This window comes from Heptranchias perlo, chromosome 1, assembly GCF_035084215.1.
Source record: "Heptranchias perlo isolate sHepPer1 chromosome 1, sHepPer1.hap1, whole genome shotgun sequence".
Taxonomy (NCBI): domain Eukaryota; kingdom Metazoa; phylum Chordata; class Chondrichthyes; order Hexanchiformes; family Hexanchidae; genus Heptranchias; species Heptranchias perlo.
The window spans coordinates 7,796,771-7,811,424 of NC_090325.1; the positions used below are offsets into that span (position 1 = coordinate 7,796,771).

General features: G+C 46.6%; 1 protein-coding gene across 1 annotated transcript in view; it reads right to left on the reverse strand.

The window, feature by feature from the left end:
• ccdc166 (coiled-coil domain containing 166) overlaps positions 1-12,132 on the reverse strand; it is a 37,865-nt gene extending 25,733 nt beyond the window's left edge. The window contains exons 1-3 of the mRNA XM_067980090.1: positions 12,025-12,132; positions 8,870-9,002; positions 81-134 (exon numbers count right to left, since the gene is read on the reverse strand). Of these exons, the coding sequence (XP_067836191.1) occupies positions 81-134; positions 8,870-8,976 (161 nt within the window). The 5' untranslated portion in view covers positions 8,977-9,002; positions 12,025-12,132. The remainder of the gene's footprint in view (positions 1-80; positions 135-8,869; positions 9,003-12,024) is intronic.
• Between the last annotated feature and the right edge of the window lie 2,522 nt (positions 12,133-14,654).

Sequence of the window (14,654 nt, forward strand, 5' to 3'; positions counted from 1 at the left end):
CCGGCCATAGTGGGCCATATACAGGAGAACCACTGGCACAGAATGCAGTTGCCTGCTTAGTAAAACCCAGCAAAGGATACAGGTGATAAATCTTTAACTTCAGTTGCTTAAGCTCGTTAACAATTTCATCGTACCTTTCAAAATTAAAAAAAATGTTACAAAGATGTCAGAATAATCATCCAAAATCTCACTTTAGTCTATGACATTGGTACACGATCCCCACTTAACTGTCCATGGCAGTTTACGATTTGCCACTCGGTCTTTTAAACTGCTTCCACTCCTCCTCTCCGCAGCCCTGCATGCTCAGGCAGGCATGGAGTCAGTGAAGCCCCCTCTACTGTCCCATCAAACACTCCCAGGGCAGGTACAGCACGGGTTAGATACAGAGTAAAGCTCCCTCTACACTGTCCCATCAAACACTCCCAGGGCAGGTACAGCACGGGTTAGATACAGAGTAAAGCTCCCTCTACACTGTCCCATCAAACACTCCCAGGGCAGGTACAGCACGGGTTAGATACAGAGTAAAGCTCCCTCTACACTGTCCCATCAAACACTCCCAGGGCAGGTACAGCACGGGTTAGATACAGAGTAAAGCTCCCTCTACACTGTCCCATCAAACGCTCCCAGCGCAGGTACAGCACGGGTTAGATACAGAGTAAAGCTCCCTCTACACTGTCCCATCAAACACTCCCAGGGCAGGTACAGCACGGGTTAGATACAGAGTAAAGCTCCCTCTACAATGTCCCATCAAACACTCCCAGCGCAGGTACAGCACGGGTTAGATACAGAGTAAAGCTCCCTCTACACTGTCCCATCAAACACTCCCAGGGCAGGTACAGCACAGTTGAGATACAGAGTAAAGCTCCTTCTACACTGTCCCATCAAACACTCCCAGGGCAGGTACAGTACAGGTTAGATACAGAGTAAAGCTCCCTCTACACTGTCCCATCAAACACTCCCAGGGCAGGTACAGCACGGGTTAGATACAGAGTAAAGCTCCCTCTACACTGTCCCATCAAACACTCCCAGGGCAGGTACAGCACGGGTTAGATACAGAGTAAAGCTCCCTCTACACTGTCCCATCAAACGCTCCCAGCGCAGGTACAGCACGGGTTAGATACAGAGTAAAGCTCCCTCTACACTGTCCCATTAAACACTCCCAGGGCAGGTACAGCACGGGTTAGATACAGAGTAAAGCTCCCTCTACACTGTCCCATCAAACACTCCCAGGGCAGGTACAGCACGGGTTAGATACAGAGTAAAGCTCCCTCTACACTGTCCCATCAAACACTCCCAGGGCAGGTACAGCATGGGTTAGATACAGAGTAAAGCTCCCTCTACACTGTCCCATCAAACACTCCCAGGGCAGGTACAGCATGGGTTAGATACAGAGTAAAGCTCCCTCTACACTGTCCCTTATACTTCCGGTCTCAACCGGAAAGTGTTCCATTCCCAATCTGAATGCACGCAGCATTCGTAACAAGATAGACGAATTAGTCGCACAAATAGAGATAAATGGGTTTGATCTAATGCCCATTACAGAGACGTGGTTGCAAAATGACCACGGTTGAGAACTAAATATTCCAGGGTACATGACGTTTAGAAAAGAATGGAAAAGGAGGGGTTGTAGCCCTAATAATAAAGGATGACATAAGGACAGTAGCGAGAAAGGATCTTGGCTCGGAAGATCAGGAACTAGAGTCAGTATGGATGGGAGTAGTTTATAGGCCCCCTAACAGTAGCTGTACCGTTGGACAGAGTATTAATGATGAAATAACAGAAGCTTGTAACAAAGGTAATGCGGTAATCATGGGGACTTTAATCTGCATATAGACTGGGCAAATCAAATTGGCAAAGGTAGTCTGGAGGACGAGTTCATGGAATGTATTCGAGACAGTTTCCTAGAACAGTACATCGTGGAACCAACCAGGAAACAGGCTATTTTATATGTAGTATTGTGTTTTGAGATAGGGTTAATTAGTAATCTCACAGTAAAAGAACCTTTGGGGAAGAGTGATCATGAGATGATAGAATTTCACATTGAGTTTAGAAGTAATGTACTTAAGTCAGAAACTAGAGTCTTAAAAACTTAAATAAAGCCAAGTGGAGAGTATGCCATCACACTCCAGACTTGTGCCTTGTGGAAAGTTTAGTCTCAGTAGAGAAAAAGTACTGGAGAAACTAATGGGACTAAAGTGAGGGAACACGGAGTAGTAGCTATCGACGGAGTCTGGTTTTGACAGAGTCTATAATTGGGAATTTGGTGAGTGAGGGGATTCGGTGCAGTAAGGGGTGAGGTGCACTTGTTTGGACAGCAAAGCGGAGCGTACCGAGAGCGGGTCACAGCAACAACAAAACAAAACTGCAGTGTGCGTCACAGGTAAGGCAGGTAGGTGGTTGGTGGTGAGTATCTCTTCTTTTTCTTCTCTCTTAGAGCTGTGGGCTCAGTAACTTATAGCATAAAACTACATTTTAAAAAAAAAACTAAACTTAATTTAGTTATAGCAAGTAGCGTTTTTTAGTGAATCAAGGTCCCTAGTGTAGTTAACATTCTCTAAATTAAGAGTAATTTAAAGGAGTAAACTCCTTAAAGAGAGTAACTAATGAGCTTAATCTAAGGCAAGTCATGGCAGCAGAGCTCGCACCCGTGATACGCTCCTCCTGCACTATGTGGGAAATCATGGACACACCGGTGTCCCTGGCGACCATGTGTGCAGGAAGTGTGTCCAGCTGCAGCTACTGGCTAACCGCGTTTCGGAGCTGGAGCTGCGGGTGGATTCACTGTGGAGCATCCGCGATGCTGAGATTATTGTGGCCAGCACGTTCAGTGATGTGGTCACACCGCAGGTAAAGATTACGCAGGCAGAAAGGAAATGGGTGACCGCCAGGCAGAGTAAAAGGACTAGAGCAGAAGTCCCTTGGGGCCATCTCCCTCTCAAACGGATATTCCGCTTTGGATACTGTTGGGGGAGATGGTTTATCAGGGAACGCAGCAAGAGCCAAGACCGTGGCACCACTCCGTTGCACAGGAGGGGAGGAAAAAGAATGGGAGAGCAATAGTGATAGGGGATTCCATCGTAAGGGGAACAGACAGGCGTTTCTGCGGCCGCAGACGTGACTCCAGGATGGTATGTTGCTTCCCTGGTGCTAGGGTCAAGGATGTCACGGAGCGGCTGCAGGGCATTCTGAAGGGGGAGGGTGAACAGCCAGAGGTCGTGGTCCATATCGGTATCAACGACATCGGTAAAAAAGGGGATGAGGTCCTGCAAGCAGAATATAGGGAGTTAGGAAATAAATTAAAAAGCAGGACCTCTAAGGTCGTAATCTCAGGATTACTCCCAGTGCCACGTGCTAGCGAGAGCAGAAATAGGAGAATGCGTGGCTTGAGAGATGGTGTAGGAGGGAGGGGTTTAAATTCCTGAGGCATTGGGATCGATTCTGGAAAAGGCGTAACCTGTACAAGCTGGACGGGTTGCACCCAAGCAGAACCGGGACCAATATCCTCGCGGGGGCATTTGCTAGTTCTGTTGGGGAGGGTTTAAACTAGTATGGCAGGGGAATGGGAACCAAAGGGCAGGTTCCCATTCAGATAGGCCAAATTCAGACCAGGAAATGGGAAGCAGAAAAGCAGTTAGTGACGTAGTTAGCGACCCAGAAAGGCAGAAGAAGCAAAGGTTAAATAGTGTTCAGCACAGGAATTTGATGGAGTTAAAGGGTATATACTTCAATGCAAGGAGTATTACAAACAAAGCAGGTGAGCTAAGAGCACAGATAGATACATAGCAGCATGATATCATTGCTATAACGGAAACCTGGCTTGTAGAGGGGAATAATTGGCAGCTCAATATCCCTGGATATAGAGTTTTCAGGCAGGATAGAGTGGGTGATAAAAAAGGAGGGGGGGTAGCATTATTGGTAAAGGATCAATTACAGTTGTGAGAAGGGATGATATTTTTTTATATTTGTTCATGTGATGTGGGCGTCACTGGCGAGGCCGGCATTTATTGCCCATCCCTAATTGCCTTGAGAAGGTGGTGGTGAGCCGCCTTCTTGAACCGCTGCAGTCTGTGTGGTGAAGGTTCTCCCACAGTGCTATTAGGAAGGGAGTTCCAGGATTTTGACCCAGCGACGATGAAGGAACGGCGATATATTTCCAAGTCGGGATGGTGTGACTTGGAGGGGAACTTGCAGGTGATGTTGTTCCCATGTACCTACTGCTCTTGTCCTTCTAGGTGGTAGAGGTTGCGGGTTTGGGAGGTGCTGTCGAAGAAGCCTTGGCGAGTTGCTGCAGTGCATCCTGTGGATGGTACACACTGCAGCCACTGTGCGCCGGTGGTGAAGGGAGTGAATGCTTAGGGTGGTGGATGGGGTGCCAATCAAGCGGGCCGCTTTGTTTTGGATGGTGTCGAGCTTGTTGAGTGTTGTTGGAGCTGCACTCATCCAGGCAAGTGGAGAGTATTCCATCACACTCCTGACTTGTGCCTTGTAGATGGTGGAAAGGCTTTGGGGAGTCAGGAGGTGAGTCACTCAACGCAGAATACCACGCCTCTGACCTGCTCTTGTAGCCACAGTATTTATATGGCTGGTCCAGTTAAGTTTCTGGTCAATGGTGACCCCCAGGATGTTGATGGTGGGGAATTCAGCAATGGTAATGCCGTTGAATGTCAAGGGGAGGTGGTTAGACTCTCTCTTATTGGAGATGGTCATTGCCTGGCACTTGTCTGGCGCGAATGTTACTTGCCACTTATGAGCCCAAGCCTGGATGTCGTCCAGGTCATGCTGCATGCGGGCTTGGACTGCTTCATTATTTGAGGGGTTGCGAATGGAACTGAACACTGTGCAATCATCAGCAAACATCCCCATTTCTGACCTTATGATGGAGGGAAGGTCATTGATGAAGCAGCTGAAGATGGTTGGGCCTAGGACACTGCCCTGAGGAACTCCTGCAGCAATGCCATGGGGCTGAGATGATTGGCCTCCAACAACCACTACCATCTTCCTTTGTGCTAGGTATGGCTCCAGCCACTGGAGAGTTTTCCCCCTGATTCCCATTTACTTCAATTTTATTAGGGGTCCTTGGTGCCACTCTCGGTCAAATGCTGCCTTTATTGGGGATAGTGACCATAATTCAGTTAGTTTTAGCATTATTATGGAAAAGGACAGAGTTAAATCAGGAGTAAACGTTTTAAATTGGGGGAAAGTAAATTTTACAGAACTACTTGAGGAAAAATCAGTGGCAAGCCAGTGGGAGGCACTAAAAAGTGAAATTCTACGGGTACAATGCAGACACGTCCCCTCGAAGAAAAAGGGTGGCACTGCCAAATTTAGAGCCCCCTGGTTGTCCAGAAGTATACAGGGCAAGATAAAGCAGAAAAAGAAAGCTTATGACTGTCACAGAAAACTAAATATTGCAGAAAGTCTCGAGGAGTATAGAAAGTACAGGAATGACGTAAAAAAGGAAATAAGGAAAAGTAAAGAGAGGGCATGAAAAAATATTAGCTGGTAAGATTAAAGAAAACCCAAAGATGTTTTATCAGTACATTAAGAACAAGAGGATAGCTAAGGAAAAGGTGGGACCTATCAGGGATGATAAGGGTAACTTGTGTGTAGAAGCAGAGGATGTGGGTCGGGTTTTAAATGAATATTTCGTCTCCGTATTCACAAAGGAAAGGGATGATCCGGACGTAGTAGTTAAAGAGGAGAGGTGTGAAATATTGGATAAGGTAAACATAACGAGAGAGGACGTACTGGAGGGACTGGAATCCTTGAAAATTGATAAGTCACCAGGGCCGGATGGATTGTTTCCTAGGCTATTGAAGGAAGCCAGGGAGGAAATAGCGGATGCTCTGAGGATCATTTTCCAATCCTCACTAGATACAGGGGAGGTATTGGAGGACTGGAAGACTGCATTGTTTAAAAAGGATACGAGGGAAAGGCCGAACAATTATAGGCCGGTCAGTCTTACCTCGGTGGCGGGCAAACTATTGGAATCAATACTGAGAGATAGGATAAACTGTCACTTGGAAAGGCATGGTTTAATCAGGGATAGTCAGCATGGATTTGTTCAGGGGAGGTCATGCCTTACAAATCTGATTGAATTCTTTGAGGAAGTGACAAGGAGGATTGATGAGGGTAGTGCAGTGGATGTTGTCTACATGGATTTTAGTAAAGCATTTGACAAGGTCCCACATGGCAGACTGGTCAGAAAGGTAAAAGCCCATGGGATACAGGGAAATGTGGTGAATTGGATCCAAAATTGGCTCAGTAACAGGAAACAAAGGGTGAAAGTCGATGGATGTCTTTGCGAACGGAAATCCATTTCCAGTGGTGTGCCACAGGGCTCAGTGTTGGGTACCTTGCTGTTTGTGGTTTATATTAATGATTTGGACTTGAATGTAGGGGGCATGATTGGCAAATTTGCAGATGACACAAAAATTGGCCGTGTAGTTGATAGTGAAGAGGATAGCTGTAGACTCCAAGAAGATATCAATGGATTGGTGGAGTGGGCGGAAAAGTGGCAAATGGAGGTCAACCCGGAGAAGTGTGAGGTAATGCACTTAGGGAGGGCAAACAGTAAAAGGGAATATGCAGTAAACGGGAATATATTGAGAGGGGTAGAGGAAGTGAGGGAACTTGGAGTGCATGTGCACAGGTCTCTGAGGGTGGCAGTTCAGGTAGATAAGGTTGTGAGGAAGGCATACGGAATGCTCTCCGTTATTAGCTGAGGTATAGAATACAAAAGCAGGGATGTAATGATGGAACTGTATAAAATGCTGGTAAGGCCACAGCTGGAGTATTGTGCGCAGTTCTGGTCACCACATTACAGGAAGGACATAATTGCTCTGGAGAGAGTGCAGAGAAGATTTACAAGAATGTTGCCAGGGCTTGAAAATTGCAGCTACGAGGAGAGATTGGATAGGCTGGGGTTGTTTTCCTTGGAGCAGAGGAGGCTGAGGGGTGACTTGATTGAGGTGTACAAAATTATGAGGGGCCCAGATAGAGTAGACAGGAAGTACCTGTTTCCCCTAGCAGAGAGTTCAACAACTAGAGGACATAGATTTAAGCTGATTGGCAGAAGGATTAGAGGGGACATGAGGAAAAACTTTTTTACCCAGAGGGTGGTGGGTGTATGGAATTCGCTGCCCAAATTGGTGGTAGAGGCAGGGACCCTCAACTCTTTTAAAAAGTACCTGGACCTGCAGCTAAAGTGCTGTAAGCTGCAGGGCTACGGACCGGGTGCTGGAAGGTGGGATTAGAATGGGCGCCTGGTTGTTCTTCGAGCCGGCGCGGACATGATGGACTGAATGGCCCCCTTCTATGCTATATCTTTTAATGTGAGGTTATTCACTTTGGTAGGAAGAATAGAAAAACAGAATATTTTTTAAATGGTGAGAAACTATTAAAAGTTGGTGTTCAGAGGGATTTGGGTATCCCTGTACAAGAAACACAAAAAGTTAGTGTGCAGGTACAGCAAGCAATTGGGAAGGCAAATGGCATGTTGGCCTTTATTGCAAGGGGGTTGGAGTACAAGAGTGAGGAAGTCTTATTACAATTGTACAGAGCTTTAGTGAGACCTTACCTGGAGTACTGCGGACAGTTTTGGTCTCCTTATCTAAGGAAGGATATACTTGCCTTCGAGGCAGTGCAACGAAGGTTCACTAGATTAATTCCTGGGATGAGAGGATTGTCTTATGAGGAGAGGTTGAGTAAAATGGGCCTATACTCTCTGGAGTTTAGAAGGAGAGGTGATCTCATTGAAACATATAAGATTCTGAGGGGGCTTGACTGGGTAGATGCTGAGAGGTTGTTTCTCCTGGCTGGAGAGTCTAGAACTAGAGGGCACAGTTGCAGGATAAAGAGTCGGCCAGTTAAGACTGAGATGAGGAGGAATTTCTTCACTCAGAAGGTTGTGAATCTGTGGAATTCTCTACCCCAGAGGTCTGTGGATGCTGAGTTGTTGAATATATTCAAGGCTGAGATTGATATTTTGACTCTAGGGGAATCAAGGGATATGGAGATCGGGCAGGAAAGTGGAGTTGAGGTCGAAGATCAGCTATGATTTGATTGAATGGCAGAGCAGGCTCAAGGGGCCATATTGTCCACTCCTGCTCCTATTTCTGATGTCCTTATGTAATCTGGCCCTTTCTGCCATGAACAGACTGAAAGATTTTGAATTCACGGTTGTGCAACAGATACCCCAAACTACCTGGCTGCAGTCAAGGCACTGAAGAAAAATGCATTTATGTAGCACCTTATCAGATTTTGCAAAGATCTCAAAGCACTTAATAGTGACTGAATTACTCCGAAGTGTATCCTAGGGGACAGATTCAATCCTCAGGGGAGACTTGGTTTGACTTTGTAGCTCAGAACATTGTTCCTTGTGATTAAATGCTGATGTGACTGGGTTAACCCTGAGCTCTATCTGCATACAGCTGACCCTCCAGTGCTGCACTGAGGCAGTGCTGCACTGTCAGGGGTGCTGGAGGAAATATTAAACCAAGGCCCCATCTGCCTGTTGAGGTGTTGGAGATCCCACAGCCACTATTGGAAGAAGAGCAGGGGAGGTCTCCCGGTGTCCTGACCAACAGTACTCCCTTTAAGCAACATCACCGAAAACAGATTCACTGGTTGTTCATCATATTGATGGCTGTGGGATCTTGTTCTGTGCAAGACGGCTGCCGTGTTAACTTACAGAACAAAGACTTCAACTGAATTGATTGTATGTGAAGCAACTGGTGACGTGAGAGGTGATAAGATGTTATATAAATGCCAGTTCTTTCGTTCTTGGACTGGTGACACCTGATTATCCCCTTCCCTCCTTCCTCCCCCCAGCCCCAATCATATTGGTTATTAAATGCTGGAATCTCACTCGCTTTGCAGCATCACAATCCGCTCTGATGCTGCCGTCAGAACCTCCAGTTCCATCCCCGCCACCTTGCCCTTGCCTTCGGCACGTCCCTTCTTCTTCTTTGACATCTTTGCTGTCGTCTTTTACTCTTTCTCTGCGTGAGAACGTCAGTGGAAAGTTACCTTTGATAAATCTACCTCTGAAATATAAAACGTTTTCGCACCAATTACTCCCCACCACCCATTCCCCTCCTGAAGGACCTGACTCTTTCCTGTGGGTGCCCACCCATCTTCTCCCTCTTCCCCCCCCCACCCACCTCACCAATAGGCCATTCTTCCCGGGTGAGTCTAGACAGTGAGCATCAGTAGGTTATTTGACTGTGGGGAGGGAGGGGAAAATCACAGCCCTCCCTCAATGTCCACACAGGCACACTCTCCAGAAGGGGTCAACTGGATACAGATCTGGAGCGGGAGCCCTGATAAAGATTTTTTTAAAAATCTTTCTCGGGATGTGGGTGTCACTGGTAAGGCTGGCATTTATTGCCCATCTCTAGTTGCCCGGACCGGGTGGTGGTGAACTGCCTTCTGTTTGATACAACTGAGTGGCTCACTCGGCCCCACCAGAGGGCAGTTAAGAGTCAACCATGTTGGCGTGAGACTGGAGTCACATATAGGCCCAGACCAGGTAAGGATGGCAGGTTTCCTTCCTTAAAGGGCATCAGTAAACCAGTTGGGTTTTAAGATGACCCGAACGCTTCATGGTCGCTTTTACTGACACCAGCTTTTTATTTCCAGGTTTCTTTTTAAACTGAATTCCAATTCTCAAACTGCCATCTCTGGATTACTAGTCGAGCAACATAACCACTACTCTACCGTCCCCATCACTTTGCCCCCTCCCATACCCCAGTCGTAGCCCCAGCTAAGATTTGCTAACTCTGCACTTTAAAGCAGGGACTGAAAGACATCTTTGCGCCCTGGTTTACCTGTGGGGGTGACGCACCCCAGAACAAGTCACAGTTTGAAATTAATCAAATTGCCCGACTCTCCAAATGATCAACACCTGCTCATTAGCACTTGGCCACTAATAGGGCGGCAACACGGCGAGCTGTACGATAGGTCGATATGGCTCAGTGCCACCGAGCTGGACGATGGTGGTTCCAACCCATGCTCTGATCCCCAGGACCCCACTTGGAGGAGTGCTATACAGATCCAGCATGGGAAGGTTGGGGGGAATCATATGGGGAATTACACTTAAGTGATGCTTCACACCTCTTGACAGCCGGTTAGGGAGGACGGGGCAGTGTGGGGAGGGCCAGGCCGTCAGTGCTCAGAACGAGGGTCACATATTCACCCACTGCAGCAGCCGAGCCCTGGAAATCCAGCATCGGCTGAAGAACGAGTGAAGGCAAATTCAAAATCATGATGGGTTTAGATAAAGTAAATAAAGAACTGTTCCCATCGTTGGAAGGGTCCAGAACAGGATACAGATTTAAGGTGATTGGCAAAAGAACCAAAGGCGACGTGAAGAAAAACTTTTTTTACGCACAGAGCAGTTGTGATCTGGATGCGCTGCCTGAAAGGGTGGTGGAAGCAGATTCAATCATGGCTTTTAAAAAGGAATTGGATAAGTATTTGAAGGGAAAAAATTTGCAGGGCTCTGGGGAAAGAGCACGGGAATGGGACTAACTGGATTGCTCTTACAAAGAGCTGGCACAGGCTCGATGGGCCGAATGACTGCAATGATTCTATAATCTATAATGATAAGCTCAAAATCCATTCTTTCCATTATAGCCCAGGTCTATAATGGAAACTGCCCATGTAAACGTCACGCTGCAATTACAGGTTGCCACCAGCGATGGCACTGCTGCAGGTCCCACCTCCTCAGTCTGCACTGAAGAGAAACTCCTTATGCTGCAGCCAACTCCATACTTCTTCTGCTTTCACTATTTTATAGTAAATAATAATATAAAATCAAATATATCAAAAATAAAGGACAGAATCTGATTTTAAAATGGAGTCTGAATTATGTCAGCCCTCCCTCCCCCCCCCCACCACCAAGTGTCCCAGGATGTGGAGATGCTGGTGATGGACTGGGGTGGACAAATGTAAGGAATCTTACAAAACCAGGTTATAGTCCAACAATTTTATTTTAAAATCACAAGCTTTCGGAGATTATCTCCTTCGTCAGGTGAGTAGTGAGGTTCCCAAATCGCATATCTTATATTAGGCTGGGACACCATCACACCAATCAAAGGTGTCGTTGGTGTTCAGACAGGTTAGCCACGCAAAACAGTAGGTCCCAGTATGCTGAATACACATTGTGTATTCCACAATGTGTATTCAGCACCCACCAGGTGGACACCACCCACCAGGTACACGGTTCATACTCCTGTGACTCGGCCAACGTTGTCTACCTCATACGTTGCAGGAAAGGATGCCCTCCGGCGGAGCATGGTACATTGGCGAGACCATGCAGACACTGCGACAACGGATGAACGGACACCGCGCAACAATCGCCAGACAGGAGGGTTCCCTCCCAGTCGGGGAACACTTTGGCAGTCAAGGACATTCAGCCACCGATCTTCGGGTAAGCGTTCTCCAAGGCGGCCTTCGAGACACACGACAACGCAAAATCGTCGAGCAGAAATTGATAGCCAAGTTCCGCACCCATGAGGACGGCCTCAACCGTCTTGGGTTCATGTCACGCTACACGTAACCCCACCAGCAAGGAAAAAAAGTTATCTGTTTTTAATACAACTGGAAATTCTCCCTCTCTCTGCCTTTCGGGTCTCTTTCTCTCTGTCTGTGTAATTTGACACATTGTGTATTCAGCATACTGGGACCTACTGTTTTCCGTGGCTAACCTGTCTGAACACCAACGACACCTTTGATTAGTGTGATGGTGTCCCAGCCTAATATAAGATATGCGATTTGAGAACCTCTCGTTCACTCACTCACCTGACGAAGGAGATAATCTCCGAAAGCTTGTGATTTTAAAATAAAAATTGTTGGACTATAACCCGGTGTTGTAAGATTCCTTACAAGTGTCCCAGGCCTCACCTCAAGACGAAACTTGGTCTTCACTATCCAACAAATGAATAAGCTTTAATTAATAACAAAATATTGTAGTTAACATCAACTTAAATCTTTTACAACAACTGAGAGCTCAATACTTACTGTCCCTGCCACAGGCCTCAGGCGGGCAAACAGCCGTCACCATAGCAACAGTACACGGCCCCGCCCCCAACATCATCATCAAAATGACATATACACCTTTTTAAAAAGATAGATAATTAAACCATGTATAATAAAAACAGTTCTTGAAAATCCAAATAAAAATTAAATGCTTTGATATTGAACAAAAAAAATTCACGCGCTCAGCTCCTTACTGCTCCTCTGGGTTTTTAAAAATCCGGTCGCCACAGCAACGGCACCGGAAGTGGATCGGCCCCATGTTGCTGCGCGTTCAGCATCCGGGCAAATCTCGGCTTTGTTCCGCCAGCCGATGGCCTTCCTACTGCGCATGCGTCGGATCGTCGGCTCTGGCGTTACGGCGCATGCGCCTGGCCTGGCCTGGCCTCCCAAGGCCGCCCTTTCCCTGCGTCGCTATTGGCAACGGATCGCTGTTGACGACTTCGAGAGCGGGTGACACCACTAATTATATTAATAAATAGAAATAAGATAACCAGAAATAACATGATACATTTTAAAACGCCAGGGTCGAAGTGTGAACAAAATAAATAGAATGATTTTTGAACCTTTACCGACACAGAATCTAACAGCAAAGGGTGAGGCCATTCGGCCCATCATGCCTGTGCTGGCTCTTTGAATGAGCTCTCCAATCAATCCCACTCCCCCCTGCTCTTTTCCCATAGCCCTGCAAATTTTTCCCCCTTCACGTATTCATCCAATTCCCTTTTGAAGGTTATTATTGAATCTGCTTCCACCGCCCTTTCAGGCAGCGCATTCCAGATCATAACAACTCGCTGTGTAAAAAATTCTCCTCATCTCCCCTCTGGCTCTTTTGCCAATTACCTTAAATCTGTGTCCTCTGGTTACCGACTCGCCAATGGAAGCAGTTTCTCCCTATTTGTCAAAACCCCTCATAATTTTGAACAGCTCTATCAAATCTCCCCTTCACCTTCTCTGCTCGAAGGAGAACAATTGCAACTTCATTATTTAAAAAATATTCCCCTCATGGTTTTAAGTTAATTTTCCTGATGTCCCTTGGACTTTTTGGGCTGTGATGTTGCTGCAGGACGTTGAGCTAGAATGTGTCTCTTGTGTGTGTTAAAGGAAGAAGTATTTGCACTAGTAAGTGATTCAGTCTTTAATCAAAAAGGCTAAGAGGTATTTTAATTCTAAAGTATAATAGCTTTATTAAGAAGTTATAATAGGTACTAAAGATGTTAAAACACAAGAATACAATTAAACATACCAATAAGATATTGGGATACAACCTGGCAAAACTTATCACCGTACAAGGTTCCGAGGTGCACTTCTCGAGGATCCTTGATATTATTTGAACATGTCCAGCCTCACTCTGAGAACATTCTAACAAATATGATTTACTTCTCAGTTTATATAAATGTTTTTAACACATTAGTTCTACAGGAGCTGTTTGCAAACATAAGGCCTCCCATCAATCATCCTCTCAATCTCAGGGAGCTGCCATCCGTTTCATTCCCTTTACATTCCAGATAACCGAATACCTCACATCATTGCCTCCCATATGATTAGTTGTCTCCGACTTATCAAGTACACCATGTTTATCTCAAAGCATCCTATATTATTACGAAACTATGACCAACACCCTTTACCCATCTTATGCACATGAGATAAGAATGATACAGGATGCTCATTACTCCACCCGACAATGTGGAAAATTGCCCAGGTATGTCCTGTCCACAAAAAGCAGGACAAATCCAATCCGGCCAATTACCGCCCCATCAGTCTACTCTCAATCATCAGCAAAGTGATGGAAGGTGTCGTCGACAGTGCTATCAAGCGGCACTTACTCACCAATAACCTGCTCACCGATGCTCAGTTTGGGTTCCGCCAGGACCACTCGGCTCCAGACCTCATTACAGCCTTGGTCCAAACATGGACAAAAGAGCTGAATTCCAGAGGTGAGGTGAGAGTGACTGCCCTTGACGTCAAGGCAGCATTTGACCGAGTGTGGCACCAAGGAGCCCTAGTAAAATTGAAGTCAATGGGAATCAGGGGGAAAACTCTCCAGTGGCTGGAGTCATACCTAGCACAAAGGAAGATGGTAGTGGTTGTTGGAGGCCAATCATCTCAGCCCCAGGGCATTGCTGCAGGAGTTCCTCAGGGCAGTGTCCTAGGCCCAACCATCTTCAGCTGCTTCATCAATGACCTTCCCTCTATCATAAGGTCAGAAATGGGGATGTTCGCTGATGACTGCACAGTGTTCAGTTCCATTCGCAACCCCTCAGATAATGAAGCAGTCCGAGCCTGCATGCAGCAAGACCTGGACAACATCCAGGCTTGGGCTGATAAGTGGCAAATAACATTCGCGCCAGATAAGTGCCAGGCAATGACCATCTCCAACAAGAGAGAGTCTAACCACCTCCCCTTGACATTCAACGGCATTACCATCGCCGAATCCCCCACCATCAACATCCTGGGGGTCACCATTGACCAGAAACTTAACTGGACCAGCCATATAAATACTGTGGCTACGAGAGCAGGTCAGAGGCTGGGTATTCTGCGACGAGTGACTCACCTCCTAACTCCCCAAAGCCTTTCCACCATCTACAAGGCACAAGTCAGGAGTGTGATGGAAT